This window comes from Oncorhynchus mykiss, chromosome 30, assembly GCF_057628025.1.
Source record: "Oncorhynchus mykiss isolate SJ-2025 chromosome 30, ASM5762802v1, whole genome shotgun sequence".
Lineage (NCBI taxonomy): Eukaryota > Metazoa > Chordata > Actinopteri > Salmoniformes > Salmonidae > Oncorhynchus > Oncorhynchus mykiss.
The window spans coordinates 28,203,513-28,227,535 of record NC_143051.1 but is presented as its reverse complement, the minus strand read 5'-3'; the positions used below and the strand labels follow the sequence as shown (position 1 = coordinate 28,227,535).

At 46.0% G+C, this 24,023-nt stretch overlaps 1 protein-coding gene across 1 annotated transcript in view; it reads right to left on the bottom strand.

Moving 5' to 3' along the window:
• Positions 1-313: 313 nt before the first annotated feature.
• LOC110488210 (protein Jumonji) overlaps positions 314-24,023 on the bottom strand; it is an 85,312-nt gene continuing 61,602 nt past the window's right edge. The window contains exons 5-18 of the mRNA XM_036971818.2: positions 20,568-20,591; positions 19,054-19,233; positions 16,464-16,657; positions 12,257-13,517; positions 11,217-11,734; positions 8,576-8,668; positions 8,343-8,461; positions 7,733-7,803; positions 7,300-7,414; positions 4,730-5,018; positions 4,183-4,313; positions 3,757-3,940; positions 3,507-3,614; positions 314-2,941 (exon numbers count right to left, since the gene is read on the bottom strand). Of these exons, the coding sequence (XP_036827713.1) occupies positions 2,762-2,941; positions 3,507-3,614; positions 3,757-3,940; positions 4,183-4,313; positions 4,730-5,018; positions 7,300-7,414; positions 7,733-7,803; positions 8,343-8,461; positions 8,576-8,668; positions 11,217-11,734; positions 12,257-13,517; positions 16,464-16,657; positions 19,054-19,233; positions 20,568-20,591 (3,467 nt within the window). The 3' untranslated portion in view covers positions 314-2,761. The remainder of the gene's footprint in view (positions 2,942-3,506; positions 3,615-3,756; positions 3,941-4,182; positions 4,314-4,729; positions 5,019-7,299; positions 7,415-7,732; positions 7,804-8,342; positions 8,462-8,575; positions 8,669-11,216; positions 11,735-12,256; positions 13,518-16,463; positions 16,658-19,053; positions 19,234-20,567; positions 20,592-24,023) is intronic.

The window sequence follows — 24,023 nt, the reverse complement described above, 5'->3', positions numbered from 1 at the left end:
CCTTTTTCTATATTATTTGTCACCATTTTAACATCAATGACCTGGTTGGGTTGGCTTACTAGAGTCGGGACAGAACTCATCCTGGACCCTGGTAAGTATGCAGGTACATTCCAGACAACATCGGTCCGCTTACTCTTTAGTTTCATACTGAACGCACACGTTTATATCAAGTTATGGACCAATTAGTCAGGCTTGGACCCCTAGACGTGGAGAGTAGACTTATTCGTAGAATGGTTAGTGAGCTGCGTAACATGACGCGTTCAGAACAACAAAGACGGACATACACACAGGTACAAAAGAAAAGACGGTGAAATTGTCTGTACGTTTTTATTAAACCTTTAGTACAAACTGCAAAAGTAAAAAAAAAAAAAAAAAAACTGGCAATATAACCAACATGAAATCTTTCCAAGTGGAAGGAAAGTTGGAGACGCATCGCTAATAAATTAACTTGCCAGACCGACCGTGAGCAATAGTTTATACTGTAGAAAAAGAAAATGCAAAAAAAAAAAAGAAATTCTGAATAAAATACATTGTAAGGCCATAAAAACTTGACAACCACTTTCTGTGGAAAACATCCAACTTGGTTTTCATTAAATAGTCCTAAAACAGTTCAGTCTTCTGTAAAGGACAACAACCAACAAACTTGATAATAGGATCACCTTGTCAGCCACCACTGGCAAGCTCAGTGCAACATGAGCTACTACATTGTTGAATTTTCAGTAATGAAAATTTAAAACATTTTTTTTTTATGAACATATTTTCCCTTTTCTTTAAAAAAGTAAAGCTAAAAAATAAAAAATAAAATAGGGGGCCATTGCTACTCCATATCTTTCTCACTGATGTAAGCAGCACTTAAATGTATACACGTAACCAGAGCAACCCTGTAAGCATCAAACTCACACACATGAAGAAACTGAAACGTAAGGCTTTTTCTTCATCAAGCACTTCCTCCCTTGCTTCCGCTAATACCTTTAGAGGCATCATTCCTTCCTTCACCCCAGAAAAGGCTCAAGTATTTAAAGACATTTACAGGATTATGTACAAAAGTTTGTTTTTGTGTTGCACTGTCTCCTAAAATCAAACATAATACATCTGAAAAAGGGAAAATGCAAAAAGCAAAAAAACAACATGGATTTCCATATTTCACATTTTACACCCTTCGACTAGTGGTTCTACACGCACATCAGAACGCATACACAATAAAAATATAAAATAATAATAAAATAAGTCATGTTTACTCGTACAGCTGAAACAATAGGACTGGAAGAATGGAATGTTAACATGATTGCACATCTAGAAGAGGAGAGCCTAGAACCCTAACCCTGTGGGAGAGGAGAGCCTAGAACCCTAACCTAACCCTGTGGGAGAGGAGAGCCTAGAACCCTAACCTAACCCTGTGGGAGAAGAGAGCCTAGAACCCTAACCCTGTGGGACATGAAAACCTTGAATCTCATCCCTGTGGGAGAGGAGAGCCTAGAACCCTAACCTAACCCTGTGGGAGAAGAGAGCCTAGAACCCTAACCCTGTGGGACATGAAAACCTTGAATCTCATCCCTGTGGGAGAGGAGAGTAGTAGTTAGCCAGCACCTCACCTTTCTTTTGTATTGTTATACAGTAATAATAACCAACAGCACCAAAAATGATGGATCTCCTTGCTGAGTATTAGGCACAGTTTTCACTCGCTAGCGAAGGAGGCCTCCCTTCTACTACGGGCACAGAGACCAACGGCACCCAGGTCTGCATTTCTGACGTACAGCCACGGCACCTAGGTCTGTGTTTCTGACATACGGCACACCAGGCTGTATTTCTGACATACAGCCACGGCACCTAGGTCTGTGTTTCTGACATACGGCACACCAGGCTGTATTTCTGACATACAGCCACGGCACCTAGGTCTGTGTTTCTGACATACGGCACACCAGGCTGTATTTCTGACATACAGCCACGGCACCTAGGTCTGTGTTTCTGACATACGGCACACCAGGCTGTATTTCTGACATACAGCCACGGCACCTAGGTCTGTGTTTCTGACATACGGCACACCAGGCTGTATTTCTGACATACAGCCACGGCACCGCTAGTTCCACAGCCACCAAGGAACAAAACGACAAAATAAACACAGAAGACTAAAATCAAAGCTAAAATCCAAAATAAAAACAAGCAAGCCAAAACATCTGCCTTTCAAGTTTTACCTGGCATGGGTTAGGGAGCAACAGACCCTGAACAACAGAGCTGCTGCAGGTGAAAAAGGAGAATATAAACAATTCATCTTCAAAAACTAAAGACGAGCGCAAACTTTGGGTTCTACTTTCAATAAAAATGAAAAAAGGAGCACCTTCTCCGTTCGTCCCTTTGTTCACAGTTGACAGGTGGCGATGGGTGTGACTGCAGTGTGGGTAGGGAAGACCAATCTGACCCTATCCTCAAAAAGTGTAGAGGGGGGCAGTGCAAGGGGCACAACATTTACCGGTGAACTTTTCAATTAATGCTAAGGACGACATCAACTAACCCCCCCCCCCCCAAAAAAAAAAAAACTGAAAAATAGTTTTTTCTGTGCTAGTGCAAAAAAATACAGTTTGCTTTCAGAAGTTTGCCATACTAATGGGGGGGAGTGGGGGGGGGGGGGTTGTTTGTCATGGTAAGGGGCATAGGTAGGGGAGATTTGGGGCATTAAAAGCTGGAAATATTTTTTATTTCTTTCAAAAGGACAACAGTGATTGGCCAAACTAAGATGGAGGGGCAGTGAGGGGTGTTAACGTCTTTAGGAGACGGCTGCGGGAGACAGGTGGGAGGAGAGGCGGGACAGGGACACTTCCACGGTGGCTCTCTTCCGGGGACCGCGTTTGGGTGGTGGTTTAAAGGGGCTCGCACCATTACATTTCTCAGTCGTCTTCCCCAGGGCCTTGCCGCACACCTGCTTCACCAAGCTGTTGATCTGCTCCTGCAAGGGGGTGAAGCATGGGGGGCACAGCCAGGGAAGGGAGGAATCAGAGAGAAAGCATATGTGTTATATGCATGTTACGCCACTCTACTGTTGAAGGTTCTGAGCATTTCTACTCAGATAAGACCGGGCCATCCCAGCAAACTAAAATCGGTTCTGTGATTGTTCCCAGAACATTTATTAGGTTGCCCAAAAGTTCTAACACAAAACATGCCAAGGATATTTAATTTAAATCATAAAAAAATACATTTATATTTTAATGTTTTTGGGACATAATCATCCTAATGTTAGATAAAACCCTAACTAGCTTAGGGCTCTATTCAATCCGTATCGCGGGAAGGTTCAGCGTTAAAGCCCAATTTTAAACTTTAAAAGGCAATGTTCCCAACGTGGTGGAGACTACGTCCACGGTAAATGTTGCTTGTGACAGCTCAATCAGAAAATGTACTTCACATGTCCATCGCGCAATCTGTAACGCTTCAGCAATAGATTGAATAGCGCAGTTAAATGGGAATGTTAGCTAATGTCCTGGGAATGTTCCCGGTTTTCTGGGAAGGCATCTTACCTCATCATAACGATACATCATCTTGAGGCCTCTGCAGGACTTGTGATTCTCCACGTATCTCAGAGCACACTCCAGACAGAAGACCACGTTCTCATTCTCCTGGACCACCTGGTGTAGACAACACAACACATATTTTCATGGAGTGGTCAACTCCATTCATCCTCACCCAGCACCAGCACTAGTTCAACTAATCATAGCACTAGTCTCCGTATCCCAGCCCTAGCACTATTCTCCATGGCACAGCTCTCACCATGGACAGGTAGCAGAGGTGTTGGCAGGTCTGGCAGCGTCTCTCTGAGGACTCTAGCGCCAGCCACTTCCTGGGTTTCTTGCGTCCGTCGCCGGGCACCAGGTTGTTGTCGTGTGTTCCGTAGCGGGCAGAAGACAGAAGCCCCGCCTCGTACAGTTCCTGCCGTTGTCTCATCTCTATGTTCCTATTGGAGCAGACAGAGCAACACAACTCAGTGATTCCAAACGCCACAACAGAACTCAACTCGGGGATTAAGCACAGTACAGCAAACAGTCAGTCCTATTTCAATGTCTTTTGGCCTTGATGTAGACACTAAGCCCATCCATTAAAGCATGGAGTGCATTTGGGGTCTTTGATCATACTGCCATGGCAGCTGACGCTAACAGCATCCATGTTTTGATGTGACCGGTTTCCATGGCTACTCACCTGAGGTCTTTGAGAAGAGCGGAGATTGTTGTCAGAAGGTGTCCGTTCTCGCGTTTCGATTCGGCCGTGGCGATCTGGTAGAGTAACTTCTCCATGGAGAAGGGTTTGGCTATGTGCCGGCATTTAAGGTCCTACAGATGGAAGGCAGAGAGACACTGGGTTAACAGAATATTCTGTCAATGTTCTACAGACTTTTGTACCAGCCAGATTAAACTACATTACAGATTACACATGACACTACACTAATCAACAGGAACAAAATTGTGCATAGACTGTACAGCGGGGCTCACCAACCCTGTCCTGGAGAGCTACAATACCCTCATGGAGGTTTCAGCTCCACCCCCAATGAACTAACCTGATTAATCTCATCAACCAGCTAATTATTAGAATCAGGTGTGCTAAATTAGGGTTGGAGCGAAAACCTACAGGACAGAGTAGCTCTCCAGATACAGGGGTGAGCAGCACTGTTCTAGAGATACTGTTGTAGACAATGAGCTATATCTCTAAATGGCCACAAGGAGGCAGCAGACAGCAGCTCCAGCCTTACCTTAGAAGCCTCGTATCCCAGGTTCATCCACTGGGGGGTGGCAAAGTGAACGGTTTCCGACACACTGTAGCCACAGCAGACCTTGGACACAAAGGTCCCCGGGAAGCAGACCACAAACTGACCACTCTGCTGGACGGTGCGGTGGACCTTGATACCCTCTTGACAAAGCACCTCCGGAGAGATCATGATGTTCTTCTCCAGCATCTCCAGCCCAGGGGTCCCATTGGCCTGCAGCAGTGTGTGAACCACCTTGTCAAGCTTCACCTTCTCTTCAGCAGGAACAGAATACCTGGCAGGGCGAGAGGGGACCACTCAGGCTCATTCAACTGTGTGTGTGTGTGTGTGTGTGTGTGGGGGGGGGGGGGGGGGGGGGGGGGTATGCAGGACATCAACTGTGCAGTGTAACCCCTCAGCTTTGAACAGTCAGAGGAAGGCCTGTGCTTATGCACTGCCTCAAGAGGTGCGAGAGAGAAGGTTGACAGAGTGAATGACAGCCTGAGTGTCCGCTTTCCTGTGGGGAATCACAGTCTGTACGGATCATGGCCTGTGGTTTCATCTGTAAAATGGAGGATCTTGATTGCATTATAGAACTGGACAACTAGGTCCTCTGGGAATAGTGTAACAGACTTACGCTTGTTCTAGAGCATCCCAAACTAGCACTTCCTGTAACTCTGGCACGTGTAGACAGGCTGTCTGGCCCCTTCCTGTAACTCTAGGACAGTGTTTCCCAAACTAGGGGATGCGAGGGGGCAGCTTTAAACTTACACTTGAAAGTTATAAATCGTAGAAGGCGCCAGGTGCATTTCCAAAATTGGGTAGTTCATCATCAGTTCCTCTTGTGTTAGTCATTGCACACACTACATGACTAAAAGTATATGTGGACACCTGCTCGTCGAATATCTCATTCCAAAATCATGGCCATTAATATGGAGTTGGTCCCCGCCCATGCTTTAACAGCTTCCATTCTGAGATTTGCTTCCATTCAGCCACAAGAGCATTAGTGAGGTCGGGCACTGATGTTGGGCGATTAGGCCTGGCTCGCAGCCGGCGTTCCAATTCATCCCAAAGGTGTCCGATGGGGTTGATGACTGGCTTGCACAGAGCCCTGACAAGTTCTTCCACACTGATCTCAACAAACCATTTCTGAATGGACCTCGCTTGTGCACGGGGCTTTGAAATGCTGAAACAAGGGCCTTCACCCAAACTGTTGCCACAAGTGCATAATTGTCTAGAATGTCATTGTATGCTGTAGCGTTAAGATTTCCCTTCACTGGAACGAAGGGGCCTAGCCCAAACCATGAAAAACAGCTCCATACCATTATTCCTCCTCCACCAAACTTTACAGTTGCCACTATGCATGCGGGGCAGGTAGCGTTCTCCTTGCATCCGCCAATCCAAGATTCCGTCATTGAAAATAAGAATTTGTTCTTAACTGACTTGCCTAGTTAAAATAAGGTTCAATAAATAAAATGACAGTGCCCCTTTGAAAGTCACTGAGCTCTTCAGTAAGACCATTCTACTGCCAATGTTTGTATATGAGACTGCATGGCCGTGTGCTCGATTTTATACACCTGTCAGCAACGGGTGTGGCTGAAATAGCCAAATCCACTAATTTGAAGCGCTGTCCACATACTTTCGTATATATTGTGTACCTTTATCGAGCTGTTTATAACTTAAGAAATGTCCAGATCACCTAACTTTTTTTTTTTTTACTTAGATGTTGTAGCACATAGATACTGTTGTAATTTTTTGGTTACTCAAATATCACAAGAATACACATTAGACATGGCATTAGACAGAATTGGAAGAAAATTTGCTTTAAAACTACATTTTCTTTGCACCCCATGACAAAATGTGTAGAATCGCAGGAAATCTGCTTTAAACCGGAAATTCTCTCCACCACCAAGAGGGGTGTGAACAGTTTGTCTCATGAGCAGTTCTTGTGCACATAGAAATAAACATGGCGTGTGCTGGACGGGGGGTCCCCGAGTGAAAATGTTTGGGAACCCCTGGCCTAATACATGCAGACACACCATGAAAAGATGAGGGGAACATTCATACTTCAAGAGAGCAGGCGGTCAATGATGTTGATTATGACTTGCCGTCATCTCAGGAACCTCCTAGCACATTGCTACTCACCTGTGTCCCCACCAATGAGCAGGTAGAACACATGGGGAGGGAGGGGGTTGGGCTGCTGGATGTCTACAGCCAATGCCCTTTCTCAACCCCTTCATTACCAGTACATTCAAGTTGGGCTAATGCAAAGAGAATAAACATTGCCTTCATAACAGGTCAAATACACAACACACTAATGTCTGTGGCTTTGCTTCCGCCCAGTCATTTCTGGGTGGCTTTAAAGAGAGCCACTTTGGCATAAATACATATTTCCAAAAGACTGCCGTGTGTTCAAGAAGGATGGAATTTGATCAGCTAATTACAAGCCTGATCCGAGATGGGTGCTAATTCCATGTCCCCTTAGAAAAACCACATATCTTTGTAATGTCCTTGTACAGTACACATGTACCTGTGAGGAGGAAGAGAGGCAGAGGTGGTCATGTTGGGATACTTACCAAATGCAGTCAGCACCAGTGTGTAAGTAATCAATGTACGGAAGGCGGTTTTGGTCTCGAGACCAGCATGAGGTAGAAAAGACCATGCCAATGTTCAGCCAGGGAATGGTCACCCCTACGGAGAGACAGAGGAGTCCGTTTTAAAACAGCAGAGACCACAACAGGCCTCACAATGGGAAGATCGCAATACTCCTAGCGTCTTCTCTCCTCAGCTCTTTCTCAAAACCCATTGGAGGAAAAGGTCACAAGGGAGGGACCTCTGGCATTCTTATCCAATGGGTTTAGGGAAGGAGACGAGGAGGATGCAACTGAGATCTTCCCATTGTCTAAAGGAGAGAGAGGTGCCTCAGGGGGGAGGGTTTGTGTGAGAGAGGGGTTGAGGATCAGGGGTGAGGGTTAGAGTGAGGATCAGGGGTTAGGGTAGAAATCTCACCGGGCACGGCTCCAAGATGCCGCAGAATGGATCCAGAATTATTTGGGAGGACAGTGAGGTTCCATCCATGTCTGAAACGGAGAGTGAACAGTCACTGTCAGGTTTAGATGGGGGACACAAACAGTCACTGTCAGGGTCAGATGGAGGACAGTCATTCCACAGTGGCCAGTCAAGAGATATTGTTAAATAAATAACGAGCAGCTTATAAAAGCCTTCATAAACACTACACAAATGTGTTACAAATGTATAACTGTAGGTCATGCTTTATAAAAGGGTTCACAAATGTGGCATAACCGCCAATGTCAAATACGACATAACCCACTCTATGGCATAAGCACCTCTTAAAAATAATTAAATTGAGGCTTCACAAAGCATTTATAAATCTGTCATACTGTATCATATTTGACATAGCGGGTTATGAAACATTGGTGATTGTCAGTTATGCCAAATTTATGAACCATTTATAAAAGCATGAGATATGGTTATAGATTAACACATGTATGTAGTGCTTATGAAGGCATTATGAAGGCTTTATGAAGCCAAACGTAATAATGTGGGACCATATTGGGTATTTCTATGTTTAGTGTGTGATGACATTGGGTCTTCTTACTTAGAAAATGGCTCGGACTTTCCCACAGGGAAGCCACTTCCGTGTGTGTTGGTGTCCACTTTCCCATAATGCACTGCCACATGGCAGTGCCTCTGCTCCACTATCCTCCAGTATTCTTGCTGTCAAGGAAGACAAAAAGGAGAAGTGAGCAGTGATCGATAAAATGTGCACACACACACAAAAAAAAAAAAGAAGCTTAATTTACAGTAGTGACTAAGACGTGCCATTCTTACCTCGACCTCGGCAGCACCGGGCTCTTTGTTAAAGCACATGGTCATGGTGTTCCTGGCTATCCTAAAGAAGTTTGTGAGAGATACAGATTTCCCCTGCAACACAAGATTGGCCACATAGTACAACTAGCATCAAACAGAGTCAGGTACCCTGTAAAAGCAAATACCAGCCTATGGACGAGCCTTTAAGAGAAACATATAGCCATACACACACCAGGGCTAAATGATGCAATGAAAAATGAAAGACTGGATGACCCGAGTGTACTGTATGCAAGTCTCTGCAGCGCCATGTCGAACGTTTCTGAGCATGACTAGCTAATATGAACCTTCCCTGGGATGCCTCGTCAGATTGGAGGGGCCATGATGGCGTCGATAAAAACTGCCTGTGCTGTCTCTGGGTTACTGTAATTGTCTTATGGGTCTGCTTGTGTTGGGGAGGGAAACGATTGAAATGGAATCCAGACCAGAACGGCGTTTGAGATGTCATGATCACAGACACACAGCAGGCTAGGGTTAGAAACTATATTACATCACACCTCCTCTAACCTGTACCCCTGCACATTTACTCAGTACCGCGCCACCTGTAAATAGCCTCGTTATTGTTATGTAATTCTACTGTGTTACTCTGTATTTTTTAACTTTATTTTATTTAAAAACAATTTATTGAACTGCATTGTTGGTTAAGGGCTTGTAAGTATGAATTTCACTGTAAGATTTTTCACTGTAAAATTTCACCTGTTGTATTTGACGCATGTGACAAATGCGATATGATTTGAGAAGAGCAGCAGGGGGAGCGTCTGGGTCAGGAAGCTGTCGTGTGTGTGTGTGTGTATCCAGTGGAAGTCGGAAGTTTACATACACCTTAGCCAAATACATTTAAACTCAGTTTCACAATTCCTGACATTTAATCCTAAATTCCCTGTCTTAGGTCAGTTAGGATCACCACTTTATTTTAAGAATGTGAAAAGTCAGAATAATAGTATCACATTCCCAGTGGGTCAGAGGTTTACATACACTCAATTAGTATTTGGTAGCATTGCCTTTAAATTGTTTAACTTGGGTCAAATGTCTCGGGTAGCCTTCCAAAGGTTTCCACAATAAGTTTGGTGAATTTTGGCCCATTCCTCCTGACAGAGCTGGAGTAACTGAGTCAGGTTTGTAGGCCTCCTTGCTCGCACACACTTTTTCAGTTCTGCCTACAAATTAACTATAGGATTAAGGTCAGGGCTTTGTGATGGCAACTCCAATACCTTGTCCTTAAGCCATTTTGCCACAACTTTGGAAGTATGCTTGGGGTCATTGTCCATTTGGAAGACACATTTGCAACCAAGCTTTAACTTCCTGACTGATGTCTTGAGATGTTGCTTCAATATATCCACATAATTTCCCTGCCTCATGATGCCATCTATTTTGTGAAGTGCACCAGTCCCTCCTGCAGCACAGCACCCCCACAACATGATGCTGCCACCTCCGTGCTTCACGGTTGGGATGGTGTTCTTCGGCTTGCAAGCCTCCCCCTTTTCCTCCAAACATAACGATGGTCATTATGGCCAAACAGTTCTATTTTTGTTTCATCGGACCAGAGGACATTTCTCCAAAAAGTACGATATTTGTCCCCATGTGCAGTTGCAAACTGTGGTCTGGCTTTTTTATGGCGTTTTTTGAGCACTGGCTTCTTCCTTGCTGAGCAGCCTTTCAGGTTATGTCGATATAGGACTCGTTTTACTGTGGATATAGATACTTTTGTACCCTTTTCCTCCAGCATCTTCACAAGGTCCTTTGCTGTTGTTCTGGGATTGATTTGCACTTTTCGCACCACAGTACGTTCATCTCTAGGAGCTAGAACGCGTCTCCTTCCTGAGCGGTATGACGGCTGCGTGGTCCAATGGTGTTTATACTTGCGTACTATTGTTTGTACAGATGAACGTGGAACCTTCAGGCATTTGGAAAACGCTCCAAGGATGAACCAGACTTGTGGAGGTCTACCATTTTTTTTCTCTGAGGTCTTGGCTGAATTCTTTTGATTTTCCCATCATGTCAAGCAAAGAGGCACTGAATTTGAAGGTAGGCCTCGAAATACATCCACAGGTACACCTCAAATTGACACAAATGATGTCAATTAGCCTATCAGAAGCTTCTAAAGCCATGACATAATTTTATGGAATTTTCCAAGCTGTTTAAAGGCACAGTCAACTTAGTGTATGTAAACTTCTGACCCATTGGAATTGTGATACAGTGAATTATAAGTGAAATAATTTGTCTGGAAACAATTGTTGGAAAAATGACTTGTGTCATGCAAAGTAGATGTTTGTTAACCAAAAATGTGTGGAGTGGTGAAAAACAATTTTTAATGACTCCAACCTAAGTGTATGTAAACTTCCGACTTCAACTGTATGTGTGTGTAGGCCGAAGTGTGGGCAGGGTTGACACAGAGAGAGGCAGGGCAGGGAGATGTGGAGTAGAGAAGCAGAGGCCTGCTGTCTGTGGCTCCATTTCAACCAGCTCAGCACTGACCTACATTCCATCAGCTAGAACAACAGAATAAAGCTAGCAGGACTGGAACTAGATAACGTGGGAGGCGTGAGAGGAATGAACAAAAAAGCAGTTTTAAAAAGGATGTGCATTGTTGTTTCCTGTGCCTCACCTTGTAAATACACTTGTGCTGGTCACTGAGAACACCTTTCTCCATATCCGCCTCCTCTTCCTCCTGCTGTGTCTTGTCCCCATTATTCTTTTCCTGAGCGAACAGCCTCCGGCGTCCCACCTTCAGCTGCTGACTGTCCAGCTCCTTCAGCCGGCTGCACAGCTGACCGTTGCTGCGCTGCACCAGACTGCCGGCCAGCCCGTTCTTAGGCTCGTAGCGCGGCAGGGCCAGGTTCCTCTCTGTGTGGCCCTCCAGGGGCCCCCTGAGGCGTTCCAAGCCCTCCTTCTCCTGCAGCACCTCCCTCTCCAGGCGTTGGTGCTCCTCGGGGGACAGAGAGTCATACGACAGCAGGTACTGGAGGTAGGACTCCTGCAGCTTGGCCAGACGGTCCTGGGCTGACTTGGGGATCCGCAGCAGATCAGCCAGTTTACTCCACTTCTTCAGGTCCATCACCTGCTGCATGCCGCCCATGTCATTAATCAGCTGGAAGAACCGAGCCAGGTCAACCTCACAGCCACCTGGAGGAAGAGAGGGAGATGGGGTCAGATACAGGGTTAAGCCTAACCCAAACCCCACAGCCGCCTGGGGAGAGAGGAATGGGTGAGGGTCAATGGCCATGAGTTTAACACTTCTTCGATAAGTCATAGCACAACATCGGCCGCATGCTTATACAGACTCAAACATTTATTTCAGTCAGATAAACAGCCTCTTTCAGTGTAAAAACACATAAAGCTCCTGAGTGAGAAATCTAAGGTGTCAAGCAACATGCTAGGTTGTGGTTTTACTGCCTCACAGACATACATCTGAGTTTTGTTATTGACATCTGCAGTAAAAATACCAGATACCATTGGTGGAATGCAACAAACATTTTATTGTATTGTCAATACCTTCGAGACCCAATGTTTGCTAAAGCGGTTTGTTTTGAGACATTCGTCCAGCCTATATGTGTGTTTGACTGTCAGACCAACCAACGACCAGGGGGATCGGGTTAAGTGTGTGTGTGGCTGGTAAAGTAGGGACAGTCTAAGAGTTAGACTCACCGATGAGCGGGGGGTCTTCCATGGTGATGCCCTGAGATTTGAGATGCTTCTTGATGCAGGCTAGCCTCTGTACGTTGGGGCCCCAGCGACGGCCCAGCTTGTGGATGCGCTGCACCTGGGTCACAAAGCGCATCTCATCGTTCAGTTTGCACTCTGGGCGCCAATCAGCCGGGGGAACCACCCGACACAGTCCGCAGGGCTCCGCCCCCTCCCGCACAGAGTCCAGGTACACCAGGGGGTCCTGGAACTCCCGCTGGGTGGGACAGAACACTGGCGCCTCACCCAACGCCGCCCAGCTCACCCTGCTCCTCTCCGCCCTCTCCCTCTCTCTCTCCCTCTCCTTCTCCCTTTCCCACTCCCTGTCAGGCCGGGGCTCTGCTGGTTTGTGAGGGATATGTCCAGGGTTGTGTCCAGAAGTGTGGCAAGGGGATTCTGAGGTAGTTGAGCGGTTGTGGTTAGGGTTAGAGGCAACCTGCCCCCGCTGCTGTGCTTGTCTGATGAACATCAGCTTGCCGGCTGACGCCCGCTTGGGCCGCTGACGCTCTGGCTCTGGATTGGCTGGTGGTGTGGCGGGAGGAGTCGGGGGAGGGGGTGGGGCTAGCAGGGTCGGGGGAGGGGTGGTTTCCATGACAATGTGTCCGTTGGGGACCAAGGTCTTGTCCTGACATGCTTTCTTACTGCGTGTTTCCAGAGGGCTGGTCTGGTGCTGTTTTGTCTTCTTAGGGTTGGGGTTATTCTCCAGGATGACCAGCTGACCCTGGGAGTCAGCCACCGCCCCGATGGCTGCTACCGCCACCTCCAGCCTCCGCTTGGAGTTCCTCAGCCCCTCACGCCCCTGCCTGCCCACCTCCTGCTTGGCACAGAGGCGACCGTTGAGGCGCACACCGCCCCCGTTAGCCACCTTGTACACCCCATTGGATAATAGCACCTGTTTGCGTGTTTTTGCTTTGCTATTCTGGGCTTTTCCTGAGTTGGAGAGGGGGAGTCGCTGGTGGCGGTGGTGATTGTTGCTATGGGCTCTATGGGTAGCAGCAGTGCTGTGTTTGCGGTGGTGATTGTTGCTATGGGCTCTATGGGTAGCAGCAGTGCTGTGTTTGTGGTGGTTCAGTTTGGTTTTCTTGACCAGTTCTCGTTTTGCTTTGGTGTGTGTGACTTGGCCCGTCACAGTTTTGGACGGCAGTCTGAAGTCTTTCGTTTTTTGGGCACCGGCCGTGTGCACACCTGGCTGGGAGAGCCGTGTGACGCCGTTCACTTTAAAGACCTGAGAGCAAGAGAGAGAACGAGAGAGAGAGATCAGAAACATTTGTTCATAAACATTCTGTGTTATAACACACACGCTCTCTCTCCCTCCGGAGCTGTGGCTTCACATTGAAGAAGTACAAACTAGTAAGCAAACATTTTAAACTGCAGCTATTCAATGAAGCCTATACATGGGTTGTTGTACTTTTAAATCTGCTATTGTAGACAAACACTCCTCACAGGGCAAGAAAACTAAACAATGTTAGCTTCAACACCTGAAAAAAAACATCCCGGCCCAAATAGGAGTGAGGCTTTAATTTTAGAGCCAACTGCTGTATGTAGAGAACACTACATAAAAAAAGGTTACGACTTGAAACTCTATCCCAGCACATGAAGACAGTTTTATTTGGTATAGTTTCCTTAAGCTCTTTAATTCGCCTTTAATGCCTCAAATAAAAGTTTTTTACCCTGCAGATCTGAGAACCCCTGCTGAACATGTGAGCTCTGAAATGTAGCTAGCTTAAGTTACATCGGGGGCCTCACTGGCTAAACGCAGCTGGGGGAATAAAGCCATCCAAACCCACCAGCGGAAGAAGCAGAGTTGTCTCCCTCTCTCTGTTCCCTCTGCTGCCCCCTGAACACCTCTGCATTAGGAGTACAATACAGCTGCAGCCCTGCTTCTATCAGGTGCAGCCAACACAAAGAGAGGCTATTAAAAGATAAGGGGAGTGAAATGTGACCCCCTTCATAAATCCTGCTCCCCTCAATAGTGGAAAAATACACACACAGACAGAGAGCACGAGAGAGAGAGAGAGAGAGCGAACCCCGTCGCCCCGGCAGGCCAGAGTGATGGATGGCGGAGTGGCTAAACGCAGTGTGACGTCTGCCAGGGTCTCAAAGCAGCACGATGCCAAAGATTCAACAAATACATCAGATTCTCAACTCTAGAGGGATAGAGCTATAACCAAAGACAACATCAGATTCAGAGACTTCTGTCTGCAGAATTTAAACACCTTGCTTAAGGGTCAAACTCATCCATATTGCCTTCACGACCAAAAGAATAGAACAGAAAGCCAGTGGGCCAGCTGTGACCAAAACAGATATGCTGACAAAGGCACAGCGGAGCTGGGTGGTGGTTGTCTACTTTAGTTTCACCACTAGAGGGCTCACTGGCTCTACTCTGCTGCACAACTCTCTCAAGGGTTGGTGTGCATGTGAGCAGCGGCCTTTGCTCTGTAATAGTCTGGTCTGAGACAGAGAGGAGCGAGAGAGAGGAGACGGGCTACATCCCAGCCCTGTGGAGAAGGTGAAAGCCCCTGTAGAAGGCACTGAAAGACTGGCGAGAAAAAAAATCAAGAAAAATCATTACAGGAAACAGACAGAGTAAGCGAGGGAGAGGGAGAAAGAGTGAGGGAACAAGAGAGAACAGAACCACAGCCAACTCTCTGAAGTGGATTTTGGTCCCATGTGAGTGGAAAGAGAGGAGGGGGGAGGCGGGGGATGGCTCAGGATGACATCATGTGTTGCTATAGTCCATCTGCAGGATGGCGGGAAGATTAAATACGGAACATCTGCAGCTCAGCGGCCCATAGGAAGAGGACGGATCTACAGCAAATCAGCTGCTCATAGGAACAGACTGGATCCACTGCAGCTCAGCAGCCCATAGGAACAGACTGGATCCACTGCAGCTCAGCAGCCCATAGGAAGAGATCTAGAGCTCAGCAACCAATTTGAAAAGACCGGATCAGGAAGCGTAACCGTGACTCTTCCAGCGCATAGAGAAACGGACACACATAATAAAATTAAAAAAACACAAACAATGTAGCACTCAAAAGTACATAAAAACAAGCACATCAATGTGATAGCTGAAAAGATGGTATTCAAGGTCTGTCTACATGAATAGTCTTCAGCATAATGACTTTTAAAATGGAGACAAAGGTCAACAGGAGACAGGAGCAGCAGCTCAATTTTCCTGACCAAACATCCCTAAGTTCAGATTTCACAGAATATCATTAGTCTGGCTTGCGCTAACTAAATGCTGTATAAACAGGGCCAATGGGTTCTTGTATGATAATCATTTTGAACTATGGCTGATTCCCTTCCACAGACTAGGGATCATGATCGCGGTGCTATCGGCCAGGGGATTGGATATCGCCCTGATGCTGCACTCTCACAGTTAATATCAGAAGACTAAAAATGTGAATGCCTCAAAATTATTGGAGCTCTGTTGCCAAGGACGGTGAATCTGCCAGTACAACACATGAGCACACACACAGGGAGACAGACAGAGAGAGCGAGAGACAGAAAGCAGAGAGAGGGCAGAGGGCTAGAACAAAGGCCAATCACTTCAGCGTAGTTTGTCTTGGCTCTCCCCTGCTCATTGAGATTCATTGTTCCTTAATTAGTCAGTTGGCGGCACTTAAAACCGCCAGGCCCGGCATCGACATGAGACAGCGTGGCCCGGCTCCGGTGTACCGGCTGTCTGGGGGAGCCGAGCTGCCGGTCATGATGCTGCTCTCTCTGACGAGAGGCAAAGCCCCCAGTGCTCCCCTCTGATTAGCTCATGTAACTGTCAGAACCACAATGTGCATTTTAAACTGGGCCAAAGGTACTCTCCCTCCTCCCGTCATCCTCTCCTCCTTAGCAGAGCTCCTTCTTGGACAGGAAGGCAGATTTGACAGCCCAGCTCCAGTAGTAAATATAGTAACAGACTGCATCTGTGTAATGATTGTGTTTCAAAGGCAGGAGAGGAAAGGAGCTCAGGGATTTCACACTGAGCATGCTGCTGTTACGTTACTATATTAATAATATGTTCATCGTCGTCACACATTACTGCTCGTCTAATGATAATGTCTGCTCTCGCCTGGTGGTTACTGAAGCATGCTGGTCAGCCATCTTTATGACCGTTATAGAGAGTTACATATTAGCCGAATTAACCAAGCATACTGTTCAGGTATAGATACAGTACCTGCTTGCGGGGCTCCTCTGCAGCCCTCCTGTGAGGCAGTCCATTGGTAGTGTGGCCCCTGGCTGTGGCCTCTGGCTGGCTGAGGGCCTGCTCCCTCCGGGCCTCGGCCCTCTCACTGCGCTCCCTCACCTGCACCCACTCCTTCCCTCTGGGCTTGTGGCTGTCCCGGGGCGACTTGCTGTGGCCATTCAACACTGAACAGGAGAGAAAAGATGATCTTAGATCAGTTTAGAAGGTTGAACACTGGACCAAAAGTAGAGAAAAGATGATCTCAGATCTGTGTAGAAGGATGCTGCGGTGTTACAGTCTGAACTTAAAATGGATGAAACATATTTTTTTCTGACCCATCTACACACAATACCCCATAATGAAAAAGTGAAAACGTGTTTTTAATGGCCAGACCCAGCCAATCAGAATGAGTTTTTACCCCCAAAAAGGGCTTTATTACAGACATAAATACACCCCCCATTGTGTTGTGACAAAACTGCACATTTTAGGGTGGCCTTTTCCTGTCCCCAGCACAAGGTGCATCTGTGTAATGATCCGCTGGTTTAATCAGCTTCTTGATATATCACACCTGTCAGGTGGATGGATTATCTTGACAAGTTATAAAACGCTCACTAACAGGGATGTTAACATTTGTGCACAGCATTTGAGAAAAATAAGCTTTTTGTGCCTATGAAACATTAAATCGGATCTTTAATTTCAGCTCATGAAACACGAGACCAACATTTTACATGTTGCATTTATATTTTTGTTCGGTATACAAGTACACCCCCTGGACAGAATGTTAGTCTATCGCAGGGCCTTATCTCCAATCAATCTCCTTAATGCAGAGTGTCAAGCAGAAACGCATCAGGACCCATTTTTACAGTCTTTGGTATGACTCGGCCAAGGATCGAACGCCCAATCTTCCAATCTCGGACCGGACAGTCTAAATAACAAGGCCACTGAGTTTGTAGAGAGATGAGGTAGTTATTGCACACAGAGTGAGTCGATGCAACTTAAGTCACTTGTTAATAAGCACATTTCTACTCCTGAACTTATTTAGGCTTGCCATAACAAAGGGGTTGAATACTTATTGACTGAAAACGTTTCCGCTTTTCATTTGTAAAAAAAAAATGAAAAACATAATTCCACTTTGACATTATGGTGTACTGTGCATAGTCCAGTGACACCCCCAAAACATCTCATTTTAATCCATTTTAAGTTCAGGCTGGAACACAAAAGTCAAGGGGTGTGAGTTTTTTTCTGAAAGCACTGTATATTAAAACCTCAACAAGAATTTATAACGTCAATGAAATATTTTCTCCAGTCTTGTACAGTCACTTGTGGGGAACATTATGTTGGTCAAGCACCAGACTACAGCCCTGCTAACCTCAGACTAGTGCAGAAACACTGATATTAACTGTCTGAACCATTCAATTAACACATATTCAATAGTTCTCGCTTCATATTTTATGAGGTTCACCCCCACTCCATCTGCCAAAGTCCCTTTTTAAAAAGCTACCAGAAAACGCAACTCAATAAAAGGTGTTTAATCTAGAAATGTAAACATGGCTGGGGTTATTGAGGTGCAGGGTAATGAAAGCAGAGCTCTGTGGTTTCTCGCTCGCTCTTTCTCTGTGCCTTGCAGCTCATATAAACTACTGGAGTCCTGCCCATGCTGCATTTTAAAGTGTCACATCTGACACACGGCCTTATAGTGTACTGTACTGGCCAGGTCTGACAGTGTACTGGGAGACAGGCTTCTACGGTACTTACGGCCCAGGCCTAACACTGTACTGAGAGCGAGTGTGCTGCCATAGGACAGGCTAATTTGGTAAACGCTACTATGTCCAAGTGCTCACTTTCTAAACCCCTGTCTGCAAGTCTAGAGGAAGAACTGAAACACTGGCCTTGTTTCCATGGGGATTGCCTGGCCTGGAGGATATGTTGTCACAGGGAGGACTACAGCGTCTGGGACACAGCGAGCAACACCAAGCATATGCCACTGATAACATGTAGATGGTTCTTGTGTGGCTTTGCCTGCTTGTAGCTTTCACCACCACTGGCACAGTTCTGTTTTAACGTGACGCGTTTCCTTAAGACAAGCGCCCCTCAGAGTCACACACACACTTTCCCTCGAGAGATTTTCCAACTTTCCTGTTAAGCTGTCCATCTCTCCACGTCTGGGCAGCGTACAGTGTGTGCATGTAAGAGGCGGGGCTGTGGGGTGTGCGCTCCTTGTTTTCCGTCCCTGTTCCCCTCCTCCCTGGCTAGCTGTGAGCTGAATGCATAAACACCTTGTTACCTCTGTTCCCTCCTAGTGTTAATTGGAGTGGAAAGATGGAATGCTCCCTCAGAGAGGGAGAGAGAGTGTGGAGACTAACTCAGACATGCTCGGCTGCAGACAGCTCTACACATGTGGGTCTCTTGTACGTATTAGGTCCATTCCACCCGTTCCACTTCGGCCCTCAACCGTGATTGGTGAGTGTTAAATATCTGTGTTGTGATTGGTCAGGGCAGTTCGGGGTTAGGTTGGTGAAAAGGAGAGAGATGACAGTTTCTTACTGTTGGGTAGATAAGAGGTAAGGGGACGTTGTCGTACCGTGGCCGTTGATGGCATGTTTTCCTGGGGGTTTGCCCTTCCTGGGCGTGGACTGACAGGAAGTAGATGCCACGCTGATGTCTGGCTTCACATCCTCGTATTCCTCTTCATCGTCATCCAGCTCATCTTCATCCTGAGAGCTCCCAAAGTACGCCATGTTACTGGGCAACGCTGACAAACCTGGGGGGGGGGGGGGGAAGAGAGAGAGAGAGAAGAGACAGAGCAGGTTAAAACCAATGAGAACCTACCGAGCAGTTGTGTGGAGAGGAGAGAGAGAGAGCTACTGCAGTCGTCTGAGAGTGCACCATGCAATACTGTAAAATCACAGCATCCCAGAAAATGTCATAAAAGCAGAACTGGTGATTTAAAATCTCATGGTGTCTAAAACTAACTAACTCCGATGCTTCCCACAGTTGTGTCAAATTGGCTTGATGTCCTTTGGGTGGTGGACCATTCTTGATACACACAGGAGACTGTTGAGTGAAAATCTCAGCAGCATTGCAGTTCTTGACACAAAACGGTGCGCCTGGCACCTACTACCATACCCTGTTCAAAGGCACTTCAATCTTTTGTCTGCCCATTCACCCTCTGAATGGCACACATCCACAACCCATGTCTCAAATCTTAACCATCCTTCTTTAACCGGTCTCCTCCCCTTCATCTTTAACCGGTCTCCTCCCCTTCATCTTAAACCTGACTCCTCCCCTTCATCTGTAACCTGACTCCTCCCCTTCATCATTAACCTGACTCCTCCCCTTCATCATTAACCTGACTCCTCCCCTTCATCTACACTGATTGAAGTGGATTTAACAAGTGACATCAATAAGGAATCATAGCTTTGACCTGTTCAGTCTATGTCATGGAGAGATCTTAATGCTTTGTAAACTCAATGTATATATATATATATATATATATATATATCTCTATTATGTGTGGGACTAGTTTGTAACAGAATACCTCAATTAAAATCACTTGGAGCTGATTTGCTGGTGTTTTACAGTCTTTCACGTCTAACAAAAAACGTTGCTCAGAAAACATCTAAATAAAAATCACCCATGGGCTGAATTTAGCCCACGGGCCACCAGTTTGGGAACCCTGCCCTAAAGTAAATCGAGCAAGCTGTTCCATGGCCAGCTGACGGAGGTCACCATCCATTGTGTTAGGATGGAACCACTGGGTAGGACGAGAGTCTGGTCTCTTGTGGCCATTAGAGACAGCAGAGGGAAAAGAAAGCGATGGTTTGTCTGCATCACCTCATTCTCCATTGTTATCATGACTAGTTTAATGACATTGTGGTTTATCGGTTTAAAGCGTCGTAATGGTCACAAATGAGCCTCGAGTAGGCCTAATGTTGTGAATCATTACATTGTATTACATTCCATTTTCATCTCATGTATCACAGGTCTATGTTGTAGTGTATTCATGTAAAAATGGGAAATACATCATTGTGTTTTATTAACATTTACTGTCTAGATCATGAGGACTTTAAAAAGAAATGCATAAACGTAACCAACCTTCATTTGGCCAGGAGGAGTAACCTGAAATGAGATATGGTGAAGCTAGAATTAGTCAGACATCAAACCAAAAAGTCATTATCAAATTAAAATGTATACCAAATCTATACAATCAATATCATTATATAACCTGGTTGTAGTGTAGTGCAGCAAAGTGAGCTTTAAGCTAAGCATCATTAACCAGCGACTCGTTTTTGAATTAAGCATCCTGCTGTATGGCAGACAACAGGGGAGCCAATGGGGTTAGGGTTACTTTGAATGCAGTAATGAATGACAGTGATATCGGAACCTTCTGAATCACATGCACATCACATCAGAATACAGTTCGTAAGCCTACACAACAGTCAGTACCCACAATGCAGCTTCGTCACGACAGGACTAAAACGGCAGCGTGGCCAAACGTGATACTTTAATGATACTTTGAATAGCTCCCTATGTAGACAGAGCCGAGACGCCAGTCCATTGTTATTAGGGTTAGGGGTCATTCAATAAGGTTTAGGAGTAGAGCCCAATGTGTAACGTGAGAAGAAGCCACGTCTGGACTAGGTTTGAGGTGCAGGAATCAGTCTAGCTAAGACCTGTAGAGGACTGGGCTAGCTGGGTTCTGTATACGCACTTTGTGACATCTGCTGATGTAAAAAGGGTTTTATAAATATATTTGATTGATTGACTGTATGGGAGTGTGGTACATAGCACATCTGTACCAGTTCTCCAGCACTTAAAAAAAAAAGAAGTCCTTTCTCACAGTGACAGAGGTCAGGGTGACTTAGAGTCAACAAACTCCCAATCAGCTCCAAATGACCTGCTTCATTAACAACATGGCTGCAATTACTGCCTTCACTGGGGTCACAGGGTCAATAGCTAGCAGACCGATGGGGCACAGGGTGAGGTCTCTTGTCCGATGGGTGGACGAGGGATCTTTTTCTGGGGAAGTGAGAGAGAAATAGGGGAGGATGAGACTGGACAATGTTATCCTATAACCTTTCCCGAGGGCCCAAAATAAGCCTGTTGCTCCCACTTTTTATTCAGTAGCCCCCAGAGAGTCCAATGGAGGAAGCCTGTTGGGCTGGCTCCTCTGGTCACTGGCGTCTGGTCTACAGCTAGGTTATATCTTCAGTGGCTGGTTCTCAGACAGAGGGGAGAAGGGTGGTGCTGGGTTTAACAGCCTCTCTGGCGCAGAGACTCCGTCTGTCAGCTCCCAGAGACAGAGAAATATAACCCAGGCCTCCCTCCTCCCTCTTCCAGGCCTGTTCCCCTCCCTCCTCCCTATCCTCAATTATGGGCCTTTTCATGTGCCTCAGAACCACAGGCAAATTATAATGAAGGCTGAAACAGTCTATTATGATTGGAATTTTAACTAGACAGGCGTAATTACAACCAAAATGGTTGACTTAAAATAAAAAACAATGAGGAGTTTAAACGACCAATCAAGGGCGTTAACTGAAGAAGAAAAAAATAACACATTTATAATCATCTGATTAACATCCATGTTACCGAAAAATAGCACTTCTCGTGGTCCTCACTTCTAGGCTACAGAGCCTCAGGAATCTCTAAAGCTGGTTGGAAAAGCAGTTCCAAGTGGTGTATAAAAAAAAAAATCTGCCCCCAGAGAGCTTCCTCTTCTCAAGCTGTTCCAACGGAAGCAGAGGGCCAAATCTCTGGCCGAATTCCCCGTCATAGACAGTGTGTGGAAAGACCACGCCAGCCCCTCTCTCTCGTACCCCTCATACTTCACCATGTGCCTCATCGGGAACAAGATAGGTGGAGAGGAGGGGAGGGAATGAAAGAGCGCCGACTGGGGCTTTTTCAATAACGTTGTTTTATAGGCCGATGCAGCGGAGTGAATCCGAGAGGATCGGGGATTATATCTCCTCCAATTTACATTCCTGAATGTCTGCAAATCCATTAACCCACGCTGCCCTCGGCTCTAGTCAGCTCTGGGAGTTGCTGGCTAAATTTAATCAGCCTTCCCTTCACAACGCAACCACGGCCGCAGCAGCAGCCTCAGACCTAGACCCATTCAATGTTCAACCAGCCATGGCATACACGCATATAGAAGTACCTGTTATGTAACACTGAATGAGAATATTAGTGGGGGTTATTCATCTACCACTTTATCTGGCATTATCCCACCCGTGTGTGTGCGTGTGTGCGCGCAGAGGAAGGCTCAAGCGGAGAGGAGAAAAAAATATATATCAGGGATAGCGTCACTGCCACTACCGACAATGACCCTCTCTACCCAAGGCTACAGGCTACAGACAAGGCCCAGAGACAGGCTGGCTGGACAGCCTCCAAATGGCTTTCTCCGCGGATATAAACAGCCGTAATGAAAAGGGATTTGAGAAGCTATGTAGCACATAAACATTACAGTGTGATTCGCTCCATTTTGTGTCTGTCGCATGTTACTCCACATTGCATCAGAGCAGCCAGACGTTTCCCCAAGAGGGATTAAAAATATATGGTTCCTGTTTAAAAACCAGAAGACAAGAACAGCTCATTATGATGCTGAGTCCCAGAGGTATAAGCAGTGGTGATTACAAGCTGCTGCTGTAGAGAACAAAAGACAGGAAAACTGAAATCACGGTGGGAACACTCTACTTTCATAACCAGCGCGTTGTCGTCAGAAGCTGTCAGACAGTGGGCATGCGGGAATACAGTTGAAGTTGGAAGTCTACATACACTTGGGTTGGAGTCATTAAAACTTGTTTTTCAACCACTCCACAGATTTCTTGTTAGCAAACTATAGTTTTGGCAAGTCGGTTAGGACATCAGAAGTTGACTGTGCCTTTAAACAGCATGGAAAATTCCATAAAATTATGTCATGGCTTTAGAAGCTCCTGATAAGCTAATTAACATCATTTGAGTCAATTGGAGGTGTACCTGTGGATGTATTTCAAGGACTACCTTCAAACTCAGTGCCTCTTTGCTTGACATCATGGAAAAATCTAATGAAATCAGCCAAGACCATCTGGATTCTTTTGTAGACCTCCACAAGTCTGGTTCATCCTTGGGAGCAATTTCCAAATGCCTGAAGGTACCACGTTCATCTGTACAAACAATAGTATGCAAGTATAAATACCATGGGACCACGCAGCCATCATACCGCTCAGAAAGGACACGCGTTCTATCTCTTAGAGATGAACGTACTGTGGTGCGAAAAGTGCAAATCAATCCCAGAACAACAGCAAAGGACCTTGTGAAGATGCTGGAGGAAACAGGTACAAAAGTATCTATATCCACAGTAAAACGAGTCCTTTATAGACATAATCTGAAAGGCTGCTTAGCAAGGAACAAGCCACTGCTCAAAGACTGCTATAAAAAAGCCAAACTACGGTTTGCAACTGCACATGGGGACAAATATCGTACTTTCTGAGAAATGTCCTCTAGTCTGATGAAACAAAATAGAATTGTTTGGCCATAATGACCATTGTTATGTTTGGAGGAAAAGGGGAGGCT